General features: G+C 41.3%; 1 protein-coding gene across 7 annotated transcripts in view; it reads left to right on the top strand.

The window, feature by feature from the left end:
* Positions 1-13,935, top strand: part of DENND5B (DENN domain containing 5B) — a 112,977-nt gene that overhangs the window by 81,754 nt on the left and 17,288 nt on the right. For 3 of the 7 annotated variants that reach the window (XM_071769071.1, XM_071769101.1, XM_071769092.1), the window contains 5 exons: positions 6,125-6,218; positions 9,518-9,649; positions 10,482-10,634; positions 11,182-11,260; positions 12,485-12,566. In XM_071769071.1, the coding sequence (XP_071625172.1) occupies positions 6,125-6,218; positions 9,518-9,649; positions 10,482-10,634; positions 11,182-11,260; positions 12,485-12,566 (540 nt within the window). Of the gene's footprint in view, positions 1-6,124; positions 6,219-7,198; positions 7,310-9,517; positions 9,650-10,481; positions 10,635-11,181; positions 11,261-12,484; positions 12,567-13,935 lie in introns of all 7 variants that reach the window. The other 4 variants (XM_071769054.1, XM_071769063.1, XM_071769109.1 and 1 more) reach the window with 2 other exon arrangements.

The following is a 13,935-nucleotide window of genomic DNA, read 5'->3' as shown; positions in this document are numbered from 1 at the left end:
GTGTCCTACCTGACCTGCAGCAATCCTCGAAAAGAAGGGCACAGTCCAAACCTTCAGGCACAGATCCTGGTTTACTCAGGCCTCCTAATTCCAGGCATTAGCTAAGTGATACGTTGTTCATACCCACAAAGCAGATTTCAAAATAATTTTTTTTGCTTTCTCTAGGCATTTGTTCCTGTGCTGTGTTTTGCTGACCCCACCACTGTGTCAGTACCTATTTGTAAAAACTGTGTATTAGGAGGGGGCTAAATTGGTCCCTTTTTGTGCTCTACTTTGTGACACAACTTGCATGGGCACTGGACTATGGCTTCCATTGCTGACCTCCCCTTCAAGTTGTGAACTGCTCTGGGTTTATCTGCCTAAAATGCTCCTGAATTTTAAATAAGACCATTGTTTGCTTTTTCATTAGCAGTAACGTGAGTTAATATTTTCAAAGAAAATGTGATTTGTATCTATATACACACACATATAATGCAAAGTGGTCTTTGTCTTGTACTGAGTGTTTCATCTTACATGTGCTTTTTCTGTCTCCCTACATGCTGGGCACTGTTTGAAGGCTGGCTGTCTTAAAAGAAGGGATTTTTGTTTTTTGATTTGTTTTGGGGTTTTTTTTCCAGGTAGTTATAGAGTCTCATTTGAATGATCAAGATATGAGTCAGCAGTGAGCCATCCACACAACGCTGATGTTATTTAAGCTTTGTGAGTGACAAACCCACACCTTTTAGGTATGAAAATCTGAAACAAGCAGTTATTTTACATTAGATAACCTAATAGAGGACACCATTGACAGGTGCAATGAAAATATTAATGACTGGTGTTCAAACACATTAATTTTTAAGAATAAAGTGTGACTGATGATCTGCACTTAAAAATGGTTCCTGAAATAGGAGCTATATGCTATGAGGACGTGGAACCTGATGGGTGAGTCTCCTGAGTACTGATCCTCAGCTGAAGTGTTGCAAGGTGATAAAAGAACAATTAACTTCTTGCAGTTAATATATAATTTTAGAGTAGCTATGCAGAATTAAAATTTACAGGGAAAAATGTGTGTAGAATGCTTGCATCCTCTATTCTGTTTGCTCTCCCCTGAACAGTGTTACTGTCTCAGAAGAGTTTGCAAATTAAATACCATTTAGGACAGTGGCTCGTCAGTGTTTAAGGGGTGATGCAGGCAAATTGCTACCAATTCCTTGCAGTGGAAGGTGGTTGAAGTACCACCCTTCTAAATCTTCTTTTTTCCTGCAGTCTGATAAGACAATCTGCCAGTACAGGACCTCTCTGGATGTCATTTTGCCCATTTCTGTCCACCCAACAGGCAGTTTAAAAGCTTTCCTCTTCAGTCCTACAGCAGAGATGGAAAAGGTGCATTAGTGCCTATTTGAGCCTTTTTTTTCCTTACCATGGAGCAGTGTGTGCAGAGCAGATGCAGTGCAGCACTTCTGTGAGCCCATCTGTGAGGAGATGGAGCCTGGATTCAACCTTCCTTTTAATTTCTTCAGTTCAACATGATTATGATTCTATGACTTGAAGTCTCTCTGTAGTCCCACACAAACTACTGAACCTGAGCAGTATTTAATGTATGCAGGCCACATGCATGCTTTAGGGGGATTTGTTGGAGGTACAGTACATGTGTCTGCTAATTTGTGAATACAGAAACTAAGTCAGCTCCTCTGATGGAAGAACATGGGTAAAAGGGGTGTTGTCATGATGGCACCGCAGTCGGCCTTGAGTGATGGTCTATATGGGGAGATGTAGGTTCTGTCCTACAGCCAAGTGCATTTGTCTCCTTCCTTCTCTCAGTTATCACTGTAACTAGATTCTAAAATATGATAGCAATTTGCATGGTGATGGCAATACTGTTTCAGCAGCACGTTGCAAGTATTTCAGTATACATTGTGCCTGTTTCACCCATGACTATTTTGGACAAATATTTCTTCATTTTTCCACGGAGCTTTAAAAAGAGGGAGCTTTAAAAAGAGAGGTGGGGAAATGTAGGGGGAAAAGAAGATGTTTGTATGGTTGCAGTACAGCACCAGTCCCTGGTGTGAGGCTGCTGTTCTGCTAGATTGGTTTCTGACAGCTCAGCTTTGATGCTGTGACTACCTTGCCATTTTTATTACAGAAATGAAGCCTCCACAGGTTAAGTACTATCTTTCCCAAGTGTCACTTTCACATTTTCTCCAACCTCTGAAAACCTGTTCCAATGCTTGCTGGGTCAAATTTGATATTGAAAAAATAATGACTTTGCTGTCTTTGTGTTAAAAGGATCTTGGTAGGAGGTGCCTTAATTTAATTTCTCTATGTTGAACAGAGCACAGCCTTCTCTGGTCCCTTCTCTGAAATATCACTGTTTTTCTGCAGTCCCTAGAGGTTGATGTGGGAATTAAATAAGGGCAGACTACCAAAATGAGCCTCTCATCCCTGGGCTCTCAGCATCACAGTGCCTGAGCTGTGGCTGCTTCATCCCTAGAGACCTGGTGCAATGCCTCTCCTGTGAGGAGTCAATGAAACATGCCAGTAATCCAGGCTCATGGACTACAGGAGAAAAAAAAAAGGGGGGGGAGAAAGGCCTTTTTTGGGTACCAGGGAGTACTCAGGCAGTATTTGGGCTGGTTGGCAGTGCTGTGTGTGCTCTCAGGGGCTTGTGGCTCATCCCACTCAGGCAGGAGCCAGCCAGGAGGGCCTTTCCTCCTCTGGTATCTGCTCCACAGGGACACGGGCAGTAGTGGTTTAGCTAAAAAGCCCATGAGTAAGAGCTGGGAAACAAGCAGGAGTTTGCTCATGTGAGTACAGTATCCCTCACTGCTTTGGCAGTGCCAGGGCTGAGGCATGAATAAGGCAGCAGCTGATGACAGGGCCAGGAGAGGCACCTGCAAGGGATTTCAGCAACACAAGGGAGGTGGTGTGGGCCTCTGGGGAGGGCTCTTAACTCCTCTTAGAATCACCTTGAGAGACCAAAGGGAGAGGAGAAGGGTAATCTAAAACGTGGTCTTTGGTGACAGGTGTGGAAGAGGGTTACTGCAATACTAGAACATTATTTTGGGGAAATTCTTTGTGCCCCTGTAAAGAAAAGGTTTTAAAAAATTGACTGCTTAATCCTGCTTATCTGCTCTTAGATCTTCACCAAATCTCCCTGGAGAGATTCAGAGCAGCATCCAAATGCAGAGAGCTCACCCAGCACCCCGGTAGCTCCCTCTTCCCTTGCTTAGAGGCTGGGGAAGGGGGAGCCTGCAGCTCCCTGCTTGAGTAATCACTCCAGCTGATGAGCAGCAGTCTTTTTTTTCATTATCAGCCAATGATCTTTACCTTTCTATGCTGAAAATGTTCAAATAGTTCAGATTCATAATCTGGAGAATGATCTGTGCCTTCTCCCAGATGGAGTAACAGGGCTGGAATTAACTGAAAATGGTTTAATGATGGTGTATTACTTGTAATTATTCTGTGGCTTTCATCCTGTGTTCACTTTCGGTGAGACATGTTCCCTCAAAGGACACTCAGCAATTTTTAAATCTTCCTGCAGAAATGCAGGTGGAGAGAGATCAAAGTTTTATCTAGAATTCAGAAAATGTCATATAAAATTGAGAATAGTTTATTTATAACTTAACTTCCCAGAGTATTATTGGCATTCTATCGTGTGAAATGTAAGCCTGGTACTAACTTGAAATATATGGAAGGTCTGCAGAGTCAGGAAGCTAAAAGCACTTTTATATCTGCTGTCCTCTATTCAAGGGAGTATTTTTTCTGCTGCATTTCTTCTTGTTGAGATTATTAAAATTGGGGGTTTATTTCATCCCTCTCAGGCATCTAATGAAATGTTGGATGTTGCTGCTAAAAAAATAAAAATTATAATAAAAAAAAAGGCAGTGACTTATTAAACTCACAGGCTGTGTATTTTTAAGACTTCTGAGGAGGTGTAAAGACACCTATGTCAGTAATGTATTCCCCTGAGAAGGTATCAACTTTTGCTGTGCAGACACCTATTGGGCTGTTTTGTTTTATCACTAAAGACCTGAGACTGTATAGCTTTAAAAATAAATTTCTTGTGATATTAGATGGCGAGGTGCTGAGCCATAATTGCACACAGACCCAGGGGTATATTTCTTTCTTTGTACTTGGTAGGAAGGGAGTTTGGTTTGAAAATAAAAAAATTAGTCTCTGTAACTTTTTTTCCCTTTTTACCTGTGCAGTTAGCCAAAATTTGGTCTTCAGTTGCCTCTCTGGAGGAACTGATGAGGATAGTTAGGTACATATATTTTCTCTCTGGAAACAGAAGGGTTTGGTTACCAGGGGTCACATCCCTGCACTTCTCTTGGCTCAGGTTCTCTTCCCTGTGCACCCCTGATGGTTTGCTGGACAAGTCAGGACCCAAGTCCCGCACTGTGCAAGGGTTTGCTCCTCCAGGCATGCACCTTCCTATGAAATTTTCATCACCAGCTGCAACTCCTTGGCCAAATAGTTCAGATCCCAGATTCTATTGTATGTGCCAGCTTTGTAGAGAGGCTCACCAAGCAAACACTTCTTTCTTTGATGTGTGCTTCCCTCTGCACAGACCTATGAAAGGTAGAGAACCCAAATCCCCAGGAGCTCTGCTTCCTGATTGATTGCTCCTGTAGAAGAAGCCATCTCGCAGCAGATGTTCTGGCATGGGGTCTGGCCTGGCCACTCTTGTTTGGAGTAGAGAGGCCAGGATGGAGACAGGTTTTGGAGGATCCCTTTAACTCAGGTACTGAGGTTCAGGAGTGTTGTTTTTTGTGGGTTTTTTCTCTTTCTTTTTATTTTTCTTCTAGATTGAGATTATCCCTTTGAATTCTGCCAGGAAGTTTCCTCCCATACATAGAGATTTGTTTGGGTCTCCTGGCAGGCTCTGAAGCTGTAGCCCTGCCCTGGGCAGGCTCTATATTCTGCTTCACCTTGGTTTTGCTCTTTAAGTTCCCAGCGCAGGAGAAAGACAGAACAGATGACTTCATAAAGTGACAGAAAGGCTATGCACTTAAAGGCTTTTTTTTAATATACTGTATTTGAAAGATGCTTTTAACTTCAATAAACACAACCACAGTAATTAAGTAATATTATTCTGAAGATGTAGCCTTTGTGTTCATCAAGATACCTATTTTTAATGCTTGATAGGTTGCTTTATGCAGTGGATTTTTTGGGCTTTTTCACAAATTATGTATTAACTTTTTTATTCTCTGCACCAGTTGAGCATTTTTGTTTTCAAGGATTTGAAAGAACTCTGTAGTATTATCAGAATCAGGCTGGAAAGTCCTCAGGACAAAGTTATCTTGTTTTGTTGTATTAAATGTCATAAAGGAGTATGGATGCTTGGGAGCTTTAAGGTTGCTCAATTTCAAACCTGGTTACCAACTGGCTGCTTTCAGGCAGCAGCTGCAGATGAGGAAGAAATTCAAGTGGATGTACATTAACATCATTAACATGTAGCAAAAAGTACAGGCTTTTTGTTGTATGTAAAAAAATGAAAGATATATTAAAAAAAAAAAAAAAAAAAAAAAAAAAAAAGACAAAAAGGTATGGTGAAGATAGCAACCTGATTAATCCCAGGAAGTGTTTATAGACTTTAAAAATCGGTGCACCCAATAGTAGTTATTATTACAGTGACAAGGTTCTCTGAAATACATCCTGAAAGTTTCACAGAAAGGAGAAGTTACACCTCTCACAAAAGAGGAAAATTTTAGGAACTGTTTCTTAAAGTACCTTATGGTATTTAGTTCAGGCCTACAGATGCCATTTTTACCAAACTTCAGCAAATGCAACAAAAAGCAGTGGTGCTGGGTAACTCAGTAGAATGATTTTCTTGGTTATAGCTTCAATGATCTGCATTTGGGTGACACAGGAACTCTTGCTTGGAGACCCTGGCAAGCAGCAGGAATGTTTCCATCAGAGTTTCCATCCCTGGGGTGCATGCTGGTGGTTCCCCACGGGGAGGTCAGGCACCCGCAACCTCCAAGTTCGCTCCAGTTTCGCTTCTCCCACTACAAACTCATTGGACGTCCTCCGGCTCCCAACCCAGGTTTTCTCTCTGGCTCCCAACCCAGGTTTTCCCTCCTGATTTTTTTTTTTTCTTTCTGCTCACATGTGTCTCCTCTCTCTCTCTCTGACTCCCCAGCCGCTGGGCCAGTCGCAGCACCACCACCCAGCGGAGGAAGGATCGCCTGCGGCAGCACTCGGAGCACATCGGGCTGGACAATGATTTGAGGGAGGTAGGTGGCATCAGCTGGGGGCCACAGGAGCTTGTGATCCAGGAGGTGAGGTTTGGACGAGGGATGTGCTGTTACTTGGGGCAGTTTCATTGCTACCGTAAGGTTTCTGCGGGTCTCTGCAGCCGTCCCATTTAAAAGCTGCTTGACACAGATGCTTGCCTATGTTGTACAACTTCAAAGCACAGAGCAGAAGTAAAATGCTTTTATTATTTTGGAATTTGACAGCCCCTTTGATGTCAGGAAAGTGGTTTATTTGCTGATTTTTGTCCCGCTTGTGCAACTGTAGAGTGCAGAGCCCTGGGTGCATCTGCCAAGCTCTGAGCAGGGTGAAGGTCTCTGAAAAAGTCACATCCTTGAATAAATGTCAGCGCTGCAGAGGCAAATGAGGCAGAGCTTTTTTCTCTTTTAAAGGAATTTTTTTCTCTCTCTCTTACGTAGATTCCTGACATGAGTAAGCCTATTTGAAAGGTTAAGACCTTGGGGGCTTTTAAGCCTAAAGCTTGGAAACTTCTGTGCATCTTGTAAATGTCACACTTGCTTCCCATCTTTTCAGTTTCTTACCCTTCACTGAATATTTTCTGCCATATTTTTCCACTGGTGTCCATGTGCTTCTTTTGTATGTCACTAGCAAAAATAAAATGTTCATGCTGTTTTGTGGTAAATCTTGCTGAATAATGTTGGCTGGTGCTGGCATTTGCACTCCAAAAGAATCCAGATGGATGAGTCATCTCTTGAACCACATCTTCCAACAGTGTTTCATGGAAACACAGCAAAACAGCACTTGTACAGGTTGCTATTTTTGCTTTGCAAGTGTATCTTAAACGTTGCCTTTTGTGTATATCTCAGCAGAGATTTTTCAATGCTTTGTCATGTATTTACTTTCTTCCCTTTTTTGGCTGTGGATCATATGCATGCTTCTTTTGCTTTGTCTCCTCTTTCTTTCTGTCTGTTCTGCCATTTGGGCATCTGGCTCCTCTTAGCCCTTGGAGGAGCTTTTGCTTCGTCAGAACTCAATGGCCTTCTGGGAGTGGGATCAGGGACCACCCCCTCCTGCACGGCCTCCTAAAAAATCCTTCTCTGAATGCTGCCTGGTATGTTTTTCATGTTGAAAGCTGCTTTTGAGGTGTTGCTAGCATGAGGAACCACCATCTATGCTGTGTCTCAACCTACTCCCTTTCTCATAGAGTAGGGGCACATCCCTCTAGAACTTGGAAGTGTGGTTATAATCAGAAAAGTATCAGGAAATCAATTCTAGGCTTCCATGCCAGCTTCCTAGCAAACATGACAGCTCCAAGGCTGGAAGATGAGAATTTATTTTTGCTTTAAGAGTCAAATCCAAAAAGCGTTACTCCCTGACTGCTGGATCATCACTTCCCAGCGTGGAAGTTACTGGTGTGTGGGGATGCTGATGAACTGGCAAAGGGCAACCCACTGGCTCTTTCATTCCACCCTTGTTCTTCTCTTGAACTTAAAAGTTGTTTTTTTTTTAATTTTTTATTTTAGTGTAACAACAAGACATACTAAATAAATAATAAAGTAAGGTTTTCCATGTTTCATACTCTTCAGACTATAACCACACTCTGCATTTAATTTGCCCTTTTAAATTTTTTTTAAAATAGATTTCCTAATTATATATTCCCTGTATTACTTTTTCACTGCTTTCATTGCTAATTTTTGCACTGAGTTAGATGGAAGTCACTTGTGAGATTGCTTGCTGAAAAACACACTTTCCTCATCTGTGATCTTCATTTTTTATTCCCACATGTAGTTCTTAAGCTATTTTGAAGTCCTTACAGTATCAGTGAAAATGTAATTACCTAGCTGAGCCCTTTTGTTGAACACAGCTTTCCATGAGAGAACCTGACATTTTTGTCTGACTTATGGGACTGATGTTAAGTGGCTCATATCCAAATTTTGTATGGGTAAAAATCCAGATGTGTCAGAAAAGGTATATTCCCCCAGTACCAAAAAAAAAAAAAAAAAAAAAAAAGCAACCTAAAAAAAACCTAAAAAAAAAAAAGAAGTGAGCAATTTCAATTAACTTCAATGTGTGTAGATCTTGCTTTTGTGAGCTGCATTGTTTCCTCCCCAGAGACAGAAAGCTCTGAAAATGCAGCAGCTGTAGTGCCTTCTCTGTTCTTAAGAAAACCTGACCAGCAGCAGCACCAAGTCACTGGAGGGGTGTGATCTGCTCCTCTTGGGGGAAAATTGGTTGTTGTCACATACCATCCCCCCAAAAGGGAGCATTAGCTGGATAAAAACACACTATGGAAATGGGACACATGGAGCTATGGACAATGGACACATTGCCTCATGGAGCTATGAGCACTGTGCTTCAAGACTGTTTTATTTGGCAATATTCTATTATTTTATTCTTTTGAAGAAAAAATTTCTGAATGATGCCTGGGTGACTTTTTGATAGTCTTCATATTTGCACATCTAAATGTGGCCAACTTCTTAGCTTTGATCAACACGTAGGCATCTCACTGGTGTTAGGTGCAGAGGACCCTTTGGTGATTGGTTTGGGGTTTTGGGCTTAACAAAATAAACCCAAACAAATAAACCATAGAAGAGCCCTGAACAATAAGGCAATGGAGCAAGAAGGTTTAAGTCTTTTATTAAAGCTTGGATCCTTTTTTTGAAGAGCATGCCAATTTTTTTCCATACTTCTCAATTACTACCCTACATTTAAAAATGAGCCTAAATGTCAGTTTTGTTTAAAACAAGCTTTATTTGTAATTAAAAATTGAGAATAAAATCAAGTCTGGTTTGTTTGGGGTTTTTTTTACCCCACATAAACCTTCCAGGTGAAAAGTAATGGATTAAATCTTTCACTAGGTGTATTTCTTTTTCTTGTGATATCTGTCAAAGGATTTTTTTCCATTTATGTACAGCCCGCAACAAATTAGAAAAATGGCTTTTAATTTTGTAAATTTTTTTAAAGTGAAAACCAAATAACAGTGGAAGGAAACTTAGGCTGATGTTTTGATTTTATTGCTGAATGAAGGTATTTCACTTCTGTGCAATTGGTGGGGCTAACGTTGTGCTTCTGATTAACAGCACAGTTCACCAACTAACGTTGATTGTTTTGGCTCCATGCAGGAAATATCTTGTTTTTTCTGTTGCTAAAAGGGAGCACTCCACTTCTCCAGCCTGACACCTATGCATCAAACAACTCATGATGCCATCCCTAGGTTAACAGTAGCTCATTCCTTTTCACCAGCATTTGCTTGCCTAGGATAAGAAAAAGGAGAATCCCCCTGACTTGTAAGATCTAAAATGATTCTGTCTATTTTTAGAAATACATGCAGGAGGCGAGGAGTTTAGGAAAAAATTTAAGGCAGCCCAAACTCTCAGACCTCTCTCCAGCTGTGATTGCACAGACCAACTGGAAATTTGTGGAAGGGTTACTGAAGGAATGTCGCATGAAGGTAGGTCCTTTCCTCCCCCTTCCTGCTGCCTGCTCTCTCCTTGCTCACACTGAGCCCAAGCAGCATCTGCAGATGTGTCCTTACAGAGTCCTTCACAGCTGGAATGCTGGGGGTCAGGTGGAGTACCAGGGCATATGTCCCTTTGGTGTGGTCTTTTTCAACTGCTAGGAAAGACAGGGAGGTATTATCACTCTTCTGTTGGTGCAGTCAAAATTGGTGAAATGAATGAAAATGACAGGAAGGAGAATCAGCATGATCAGACATTGTAGGGAGGACTTTGGTTAAGTGTTCGTGTGTACATGTAGCCCATAAACATAATGACCCTTGGTCAAAAAAGGAAATGTTCAGCACATGCAACTCTTGTGCAGCTGTTTATGCAGAGCAAAGGAAGTAGTATAGTTTGTAGTTTTGAAGAAGCTTTTATAGCCATGGACATATAATTTCTTGGTATTGTCTGCAGCTGGTAGTATATTTTATTAACCTGAGTTTTAAACTTTAGTAGCTGTAACAAGTAAAACAGATACCAAGTAAGACCAAAAATATAGCTCTGTACTCTGTTTTTAATGCCATTTACTATACCAACAGTGCAGAAATATAACAGTAGATAAAGAGTTTAAAAATAGGACAATATGGAGTAATTGTGCAGTTGGTTGTTGGTTTTTTTTTAATTATTCTTTTTAATTTACCCTCTCTGTTAAGAGGTTTGAAGTTTTGCTGGTCAGGCCTCTAGATTAAGCATGTTTAAGTCAACTCATCTATAAGTTCTGTCCCTTGTTGCACAACAATCTTAGAAACCCTTGGGGTTTTTTGTTTGTTTGTTTGTTTTTTATAGACTAAACGGATGTTGGTAGAAAAGATGGGCCATGAAGCAGTGGAGCTAGGACATGGAGAAGCCAACATAACAGGTCTGGAGGAAAATACATTGATTGCTAGCCTCTGTGATCTGCTAGAAAGAATCTGGAGCCATGGTCTGCAGGTCAAGCAGGTTGGTAACAGGAAAATCAGGACTTTGTGCATACAGGGCTCTATTAAACACTGAATGCCATCTCAACCTTTTAAACTGCTACTCAGTGCTGTCATTCCAGTTTAAACTGGGAGGTATTTCTGGGCTCTGAGTTCCTGCTCTGTGTCTTGTGAGGGCTTCGGGAGTTTTGGATGTTTGTTTTTTGGGGGGTTGTTTTTTATTGGTTTGGGGATTTTTAAATTTTATTTGAGAGTCACAACAATGTTGTCATGCAGGTGTTTGGTTTATTTTCTTTCAACTTTTAGAGGGGAAACCTGGGAAGAGGACAAAGAAACAAAGCGGGTGGTGTGACTGCTTAGATCAGGGAGATGGCCTCTCCTCTTCCTGACATCTCATGACCTAAGAGAGGAGGATTGATTCTCACTACTTGTCTAATCTAATAATCAAAGAAATACAACTCTGGGTGTTTGACCCATCAAAATGCCATCCCAGTATTTTGCAGTGTTCACTGGCATTTTGTCTTTGGCCTGATTTAGTTAAAGCTACATACTACATATTAAATTTTCAGGGGAAATCTGCTTTGTGGTCCCATTTACTTCAGTACCAGGAGAGAGAAGAGAAGCAAGAGCATAGTGCAGAGTCCCCAGGTGAGTACTTGGCAGCTGGCTCCATGAAGAGTCCATCACAATGCATAAACTTGGTCCTGGGAGGAACAGTGCAGCCACACAAAACCCACATAGGCTTTTTGGTGTATCTGCTCACTAATAATGTATTTACATTTTGAGACCTTTCAAAATCATGACGATGCCTTGATGTCTGGACAAAATAGGTTGACATCGTTGGAGGTAAATCAACATACTTATTATCCCTGTCTGGAAAATCACTCAATGTCTATTCACTACCTTCCTCCCCTTTTATCCACCACTGAGTGAGGTGTGAGCAGGAGTGCTTCTGCAAAAGGCGGTTTCTCAAGGTGCTGAAGGTGTGGCTGTGCCTAAGACAGCTGACATTTTTCTCTCAATGAGCATAATCTGTCTCTCAAATTGCAATGTGAATAACTCTGTGTTCAATAGATCTTCATACTGGTGGACAGGAGAGTGCAGAAGTTGTGCAATTCATCTCTGCCCATCAGCCTAGGTGCCCTGTTTATGCTTTGGCTTGGCACTTTACAATCACTAAATTACTTTTGTGTTGTAAGAGAGTTTGGTTTTCTGTGGACCTTGAGATCTCCCTCCCCACAAGCTGCTGCTTGTTGGGTATTGTAGTAAAAGCCTCTGAACTTTAGTGGGTCATCTTCCACAGGCTCTCCAATCTGCTGGATCTTGTAGATGGAAACTTGTATGATCCGTGCTCAAAGACTCATCTGTGAACAAACTAGGCTCTCTCATGAAAAGACTTTTTAATAAGCCTCAATGAGTAATGCACTAAGCAATCTGGCTGGCAGGCATAAATTCCTGAGAGCAAAATGTGTCACCACAAAGTAGTTTGATCAGAGTAACGGAGCACAGAAATGCGTGGCATTCTCAGCATCAAATGTGCTACTGTAGCTTAATTTTATCTCACCCTTCTCAGCTGTGAGCTTTTCATAAAAACATTTTACTAATAAGTTTCATAACTGTACAGATTTATGTTAGTGTATTTCACATACAAAAAAAGAAGCTGTTAAATCGCCACATTCAATGCTGCATTAAGGAGTAGGTTGTTTTAAGCATTTTTCATTTTATCTGCTTCCATATTTCCAGAACTGAGTTAATGATAACGCAGTTGCCATTACCAGCCACTGAAGATTGGTTTCAGCTGTATGTGAAACAAATGCATTGCAGACCATTAATGTAATTTTGTATTAACTTCATATATTTTCTCCTCTGTAGTAGCTGTTGGAACAGAAAGACGGAAATCTGATACAGGAATTAGTCTGCCTACTTTGAGGGTTTCCCTGATACAAGATATGAGGTATGCAGCTTCCTAAAGCATTGATTTCTGTTTAATTGTGTTGCATAAGTTAAAGTTCCTCAACAGCTTTGTGTCTACAAAGGCGAAGGAGAATTAAAAAAATTTATGGTAAAAATTAATTTTCCACTTGAAATTCACAAAAACCTGATTACAGTCATGTGATTATTTTTTTTTTTACCATGTCTGTTGTTACAGATTTTTTTTTCTGATGAGACATCCCACAGATAAGTCAGATGTTTCTGAAAGAAAATGAGTGCACCTCCTACCTGCACTGTGCAACCTTTTTGCCTGATGATACATACCTAGTTTGACTCTTGTGCTCTGATTTCAAAGCATATGACTTGCCACATATGGCTAAAACAAGATGTAGAAGAGGGAGGGAGAGTAGGTACAGTGTAATTAGGAGTGTGAGGCCAAGAGGTCATTTTGAATATGTGTCTGTCATTTTAGATTCTCTCTCGTGGAACGTGGCAGCTATTTATTTAATTCGGTCCTGTGAGTCTGACAAGCAGGTAGAGGGCTAGTCTGAGGAAAGGATGGAGCATCTGGAGCTGCAGCTTGCATGCTGGGTGGGAATATCTGACAGAGGAGGCTCTGTGTGTTTGCTGCTGAATGCATATATTTCATCTTCTGCATACTTCTTGGGTACTAAAAGCCCAGCACAAATCTAAGCTCTCTTGCTTGAATCTCAAGAGTGTTTTTACTTTTTGGAGGAGAAGCACAGAAGCATAACACTATTGTAATATCTTGGGTATTCGTGATTGTCCAGAAACATGTCTGGTCATAGAAAATGCAGGGCAGATGGTGAGTTGAATTTGTCATCAAGAATCTGGTGGCATACTTTGTCCTGCTTGGAAGGAATGCTGCTTAATGTTTGTTTGCACACACAGATTTATGCTGAAGTTAAAAAGATGGGTAATTGCTAAATTGCCAGGGTTGCAGTGCTAACTGAACTAATGGCTGGAGGATTAAGCATTGCCTTAAGTACATCTTGGTTTTGTTGGCTCATGCAAGGTTATGTAAACAACTTGAAAAAAGAGGGCTGAATCACAGTCACGCTCTCAGTGTGCAATGAGCCCATGCTACAGGTAACGTGGTGTGTCCTCTTCCAAAACCAGGCATCTTAGATGTGGTCAGGAAGGTGCTCAAGATGCTTATTTTGGTTCTCTGCACAGAGAGTCTCTTGCACAAGTGTGTTTTGAGTATGCCCTTCAGCCTTTTCCCCAGCTGAGGATCAGCAGCATCTCTCCCACCCCTCTTCCAGCTCTCTAGCAGACTCCTGCTGCAGCCTGCCTCCAGCATGGCCTCACCCTTCAGGCATATCTCTTCACATCCAGCTGAACCAGTCAGCATCACAGTAACTCCCTGA

The sequence above is a fragment of the Heliangelus exortis genome, chromosome 1 (genome assembly GCF_036169615.1).
Source record: "Heliangelus exortis chromosome 1, bHelExo1.hap1, whole genome shotgun sequence".
Classification (NCBI taxonomy): domain Eukaryota; kingdom Metazoa; phylum Chordata; class Aves; order Apodiformes; family Trochilidae; genus Heliangelus; species Heliangelus exortis.
The sequence above is the reverse complement of the archived record's forward strand: the minus strand, read 5'-3'. Positions and strand labels throughout refer to the sequence as shown.